This window comes from Callithrix jacchus, chromosome 17, assembly GCF_049354715.1.
Source record: "Callithrix jacchus isolate 240 chromosome 17, calJac240_pri, whole genome shotgun sequence".
Classification (NCBI taxonomy): domain Eukaryota; kingdom Metazoa; phylum Chordata; class Mammalia; order Primates; family Cebidae; genus Callithrix; species Callithrix jacchus.
The window spans coordinates 80,786,860-80,793,242 of NC_133518.1; the positions used below are offsets into that span (position 1 = coordinate 80,786,860).

General features: G+C 44.3%; 1 protein-coding gene across 6 annotated transcripts in view; it reads left to right on the top strand.

The window, feature by feature from the left end:
* PCYT1A (phosphate cytidylyltransferase 1A, choline) overlaps nucleotides 1-6,383 on the top strand; it is a 54,052-nt gene that overhangs the window by 43,051 nt on the left and 4,618 nt on the right. For all 6 annotated transcript variants that reach the window (XM_078354792.1, XM_035278478.3, XM_078354793.1 and 3 more), the window contains 3 exons: nucleotides 2,100-2,178; nucleotides 2,649-2,791; nucleotides 5,818-6,006. In XM_078354792.1, the coding sequence (XP_078210918.1) occupies nucleotides 2,100-2,178; nucleotides 2,649-2,791; nucleotides 5,818-6,006 (411 nt within the window). The remainder of the gene's footprint in view (nucleotides 1-2,099; nucleotides 2,179-2,648; nucleotides 2,792-5,817; nucleotides 6,007-6,383) is intronic.

Sequence of the window (6,383 nt, forward strand, 5' to 3'; positions counted from 1 at the left end):
AGATTAACATGGACTTTTCTCGACTTAAGATTCATTTCGGGGCTTTGATCTTAGGCTACAAATTGTGTGGAATCAGAAGTTAAGGATATTTCTCACTTTTACGCAGCAAGTTATTATAAAACCCCTTTCCTCCTTTTAATTCTCCCACATTAAAGTAACAGATGTCAGCCAGGTGTGGTGGCTCACGCCTGTAATCCCAGCACTTTGGGAGGCCAAGGTGAGAGCATCACTTGAGCCCAGGAGTTCAACACCAGCCTGGGCAACATAGCGAGACCCTGTCTCTATTTAAAAAAAGAAAAAGCCACAGGTTTCCTGTAAAAGTTGGGCATAGAAGATGAGAAGGATTTATTACGCTGGGTTAGGGGCCCCCAAGCCTGAGGACACACAAGCATGTGGTCAGCTCCCTACGGGGGCCTTGGGAATGCTCTAGGCGAATTGTTCATGGAGGCAGAAAGAGTAAAAGCAGCCAGAGTGCTTCTAAAGCAATACATGCATAGGCCTGAAGAGGGATGTTTATTATAATGATTGAGGATACTGAGGATTAGGACAGACGTTTCATAATTCTCTGGCTTTTCTACATCAACACTTAGCAGCCAGTGGCACCAAAGGTGGTAAGCAGGCTTATTCTCAGCATCACAGCTGGACAGCCCCAGACAGAAGTATGAGGTTCGCGGAAGTTCTAACTTCCCTTTTCTCTTTATTAACAGTATATACTCAACTGTGAGTTTCGCTTGTTCCATTCTTTTTCTTTTCTTTTTTTTTTTTTGAGACAGAGTTTTTTTCTTTTTGCCCAGGCTGTAGTGAAATGGGGTAGTCTCAGCTCACTGCAACCTCTGTCTCCGGGGTTCAAGCAATTTTCCTGCCTCAGCCTTCTGAGTAGCTGGAATTACAGGTGCCCACCACCACACCTGGCTAATTTTTTGTATTTTTAGTAGAGACAGGGTTTTGCCATGTTGACCAGGCTGGTCTGGAACTCCTGACCTCAGGTGATCCTCCCAGCCTCCTGTTCTTTACTCTGCTGCCTGTGGATCCCGGACAAGTTGTTCATGAGTAATTGAGATGCCAGCTGAGGATCTCTGACACAGTCCCAGTCAACGTGCTTCACATTGCAGTGGCCTCTGGGAGTTGGTATAGTGATCTTAGTAATTATTATCAAAAGGCCTGCGGCCCCTTGAGGAAGGAGTACGTGAAGTCATCTCTTCTTGCTCTTGCAAAGGATATTAATCGTAGTAAAATGGCCTGGTGTGGTGGCTCACGCCTATAATCCCAGCACTTTGGGAGACCAAGGAGGATCACTTGAGGTCAGGAGTTCATGACCAGCCTGACCAACATGGTGAAACTTCACCTCTACTAAAAATATAAAAATTAGCTGGGTGTCATGGTACGCACCTGTAACCCCAGCTACTTGGGAGGCTGAGGCAGGAGAATCACTTGAATCTGGGAGGCGGAGGTTGCAGTGAGCCGAGATCGTGCCGTTGCACTCCAGCCTGGGTGATAGAGCGAGACTCCATCTCAAAAAAAAAAAAAAAAAGTAGTAAAATGATAGATCCTGAGAATAAAACTTCTTTTCTGGCTTTGGGTTTGTATTTCTCAGGAGTATAGACGTATCTATTCCAGTCAAAGGGCTCGTGGTTGCTATTTTTATATTCCCTCTTTTCTCATGGACTGAGAGAAACCGGTTAGAAAGAAGTAATCTCTTTCTCATATTTTTAGAAACCCTCATTTGACCAATCCTTCCAGACCTAGGTCAGGGAGATTTCTACCTTTCCTAGGCTGCACCCACTAACTGGCTCACCAGCAACCCTCTGGCCCTACTGCTATTGCAAGGTGACGGTATACAGAGTGAGGGTCACAGTTCTGGTAGTCTAATAGAAATAGCTAGAAAAGCAGCTGGCTAACTTCATATTTATACTCCACAAATAATGAGGTCAGGTGATTTATGAGTAGATTGTAGAATTTATGAGCAAAGGAAAGACCGATATAAAGTCCACTGAGGCCTGGCCTCTGCTTATTGTTCTTTTTCTCGGCCTGAGAACATTTCCTGGGTCTTTCTGAAAGGCAGCTATCCTGGGTTTTAAATGGTGTCTCCTTATTTTCAGATTGATTTCGTAGCCCACGACGACATCCCTTATTCATCTGCTGGCAGCGATGATGTGTACAAGCACATCAAGGAGGCAGGTGAGTGGGCTGATGTGCATCCTCGCCTCATGGCATCTCAGGCAGCTGCAGCTGCTCAGCCATAATGCTGCTTTACAGAGGAAAATGTGTGCCCTAGAAGTTTACCGTCTTCTTTCAGGCCACGTTTTGGGTAAAAGGTAAAGATGAGCATAGCATCCATCAATTCTTTGCCATCGGTTCATGACATCCATTGATTCTTGGTCTAAACATCTGCTTTTGATATCTCTCTTAATTTCAGGAGAGCTTCCTCATATTTTTCTTAATGTTAGGGCTACGTAACTCTTCTTTGTCTTACCTCTAGCCTTTGATTCAGTCTTCCTTCTGTATATCAGTATCTCAGTTTGATTTAGTAATAACAGATTCTGCTTTTCGAGGAAAGGAAAGGAATGTTGCTCCCAGTTTCCATGTAGTCTTCACACCGGAGCCAACCAGAACTTCACAGTGTCTGTCTGTATGTGTTTCTGAGTTAGGCATGTTTGCTCCAACACAGAGGACAGAAGGCATCTCCACATCAGACATCATCACCCGAATTGTGCGGGACTACGATGTGTATGCACGGCGGAACCTGCAGCGGGGCTACACAGCGAAGGAGCTCAACGTCAGCTTCATCAACGTGAGTTCCAGCCTCACCCCAGAGTCCCCACTCTGAAAGGTACATATTGCCTCCCACTGCATCTTAGCTGAACTGGCTTTGCAGCTGGTTCTAATGATCACTCCCAAAAGATCAGCGAACGAATCACCACTGTGTTAACTCTGCAAAGAGAAGGAAACAGCAGGTTCTGCCGTGATGGCCTCGCACCAACACATTCATATAAAGCCACACAGCCAACTACGTAAGTAAGAATGCGCAATTTATTTTTATTATTTATTTTTGAGACAGAATCTTGCTCTGTTGCCCAGGCTGGAGTGCAATGGTGCGACCTTGGCTCACTGCAACCTCTGCCTCCTGGATTCAACTGATTCTCTAGCCTCCTGAGTAGCTGGGATTACAGGCATGCACTGCTACGCCTGGCTAATTTTGTGTTTGTAGTAGAGATGAGGTTTCTCCATGTTGGTCAGGTTGGTTTCGAACTCCCAACCTCAGGTGATCCCCCCACCTCGGCCTCCCAAAGTGCTGGGATGACAGGTGTGAGCCACTGTGCCAGCAGAATGCATAATTTATATAGTAGAGAATTTCTCTTAATAAATTTAAAACAGTGTCTCTGAAGTTTCCTTTTTCTTTTTTGGTTGGATGATCTTTTGAAAATCTACTAAAAGCTATGAATCCTCTCCCCGTGTGGATAATGACACACAACATTTTGCATACAATTTCCCCACATAGACCTGAGCTTTAAATTTTGATTTATGAAAGCTTAAATTTATTTTAGTTTAATATTGCCTTTTAGAAACTCTATATATTTTGCTGGGAATGGTGGTTCACACGTGTAATCCCAGTACTTTGGGAGGCTGAGGCGGGAGGACTGCTTGAGGCCAGGAGTTTGAGACCAGCCTGGGGCAGCAATGCTAGACCCCATCTCTAAACAGACAGACAAACAAAAAAACTCCTGGGTTCAAGTGATTCTGGTGCCTCCGACTCCTGAATAGCTGTGATTACAGGCATGTGCCACCATGCCTGGATAATTTTTGTATTTTTTTAGTAGAGATGGGGTTTTGCCCTGTTGCCCAGGCTGGTCTCGAACTCCTGGCCTCAAACGAGTGGCCTCCTTTGCCTCCCAAAGTGCTGGAATTACAGGCTGGAGCCACTGTATCTGGCCAACACTATATATTTTGTATATAAATTAGACCTCAATAAAGTTGATTTAGAAAGAAGAAAGCAGCTAACTTTAATGTCTTCTACTTAAAGTTCCATTTACCATGCTCTCTCACCTGTTCCCATCTCTGTGAAGTGCTGTAAGAACAAGTAAAGTGGGCCAGGCACAGTGGCTCACGCCTGTAATCCCAACACTTTGGGAGGCTAAGATGGGTGGATCACCTGAAGTCAGGAGTTTGAGACCAGCCTGGCCAACATGGTGAAACCCCCTCTCTACTAAGAATACAGAAATTAGCCAGGTGTGGTGGTGCACACCTGTAATCCGAGCTACTCGGGAGGCTGAGGTAGGAGAATCACTTGATTCTGGGAAGTGGAGGTTGCAGGGAGCTGAGATTGTGCCATTACACTCCAGCCTGGGCAAAAAGAGTGAAACTCCATCTCAAAAAAAAAAAAAAAACAAAAACCAAAAAACAAAAGAATAGATGAAATGGTTACATTTAAATATGATTTATCTAGGCAGATAAACCCTAGCTTCTGCTAATTTACTTACTGTAGCTTTATTTTCCCCATAAGAATCAGGTGTTTAAAAATTCTAAACATAATCCTTTTCCTCTTTATGATCTGAAAATTATGAGAATACTTTTCCCTTTTTGCTTGAGATGGAGTTTCTCTCTTGTCACCCAGGTTGGAGTGCAATGGCGTGATCTCGGCTCACCGCAACCTCCGCCTCCTGGGTTCAGGCAATTCTCCTGCCTCAGCCTCCCGAGTAGGGGGGATTACAGGCATGAGCCACCGTGCCCAGCTAATTTTTTGTATTTTAGTAGAGACGAGGTTTCACCATGTTGACCAGGATGGTCTCGATCTCTTGACCTCGTGATCCACCCGCCTCGGCCTCCCAAAGTGCTGGGATTACAGGCGTGAGCCACCGTGCCCAGCAGTTTCCCCTTTTTTTTGAGATAGAGTTGCACTCAGTCACCCAGGCTGGAGTACAGTATCGCAGTGTTGGCTCACTGCAGCCTGGACCTCCGGGCTCAAGTGATTCTCCCACCTCAGCCTCCTGAGAAGCTGGGACTGCAGGCACAGGCCGCCATAACCAGCGAATTTTTTAGTTTTTATTTTTAGTAGAGGTGAGGTCTTGCTATGTTGTCCCAGCTGGTCTTGAGCTCCTGGCCTCAAGCATCGTCCCGCCTCGGCTTCCCAAAGTGCTGGGATTACAGGCATGAGCCGCTGTGCCTGGCCAACGATACTTTTCATTTGACTAAATATTTCCTTCCCTCCACTAGAGGGTTTATACCATTTTCCTTATCTTTAGGAAAGTTGTCAAGACCAAAGAGTTTCATCATTTTGCAGATAAGTAAATGGACTTTACCTAAGAAACAAAAAGCAAAAACCAAAATTCGTTTAAAAATAGAATAAGCCAGTGATAGAGGGGAAACATCCGGCATGATAAGCAGATTAATTAAGTAAAAGATCTAGTGCTTCCTCTTTCAGTCTGTTGTAGTTGGTTTATTCTTGGAAGTATTCTGCAGTGATCTTTTAGCTGCCTCTGTGTCTCCACTTAGAATGAGATTTGGGTCATACTGGACATGTTTATGTTCCACATTTATGTTTTATCTGTAAAACTCTGACTTTGTTTGGCTCTGTGCCTGGCCGTTACTGGGTACAGCCTGTATTTTTAGTTTCGTCCAAAATGCCCACAGTATTACAATCACTGCTTATTGTATGAGCATCCACAGCGTATCTTAGCTGTTATTATGCTAATGATGTGGGGTAGAAGAAAGCAAAGCAAAATTCTAGACTGAAAACAGAGGGCCACGTTTTTTCTTTCTCTTATGGTAGGGAAGTTTAGGATGAGTGTGATTTCTCAAAATCGCTATTTCTTAATCTAGGAGAAGAAATACCACTTGCAGGAGAGGGTTGATAAAGTAAAGAAGAAAGTGAGAGATGTGGAGGAAAAGTCAAAAGAATTTGTTCAGAAGGTGGAGGAAAAAAGCATCGACCTTATTCAGAAATGGGAGGAGAAGTCCCGAGAATTCATCGGAAGTTTTCTGGAAATGTTTGGTCCAGAAGGAGCACTGGTATGTTCTTCCCACTGGATAATTTACGGAATTCCCATGTTGTGGAGAGAATTATAGAATCATGGAGCAGAAAGGGACGTCGACATTAAGAAGTTATCTAATCCGTTCCCCTTATCTGGGCAGAACTGTGTTTCAACTGTCCCCAAAAAGTTTCTGAAATCTTTACAGAAAGAGGTTACACATTCTCCTAGATAATTTTGCCCGCTCTCTATCAACCTTGAAATCTGGTGACAAGATAAGCGAGTAGCCTTGCTCAGCTTCTTTCTGTGGTATGATTTCATGTAGAAAGAAAGGAAAGAATAAAGAACAATAAAAAGAAAGCAGCCTCCACTCCAGGTAGCTACAGCAGGACCCCCAGGTCAGGTGGGAATTCTGTC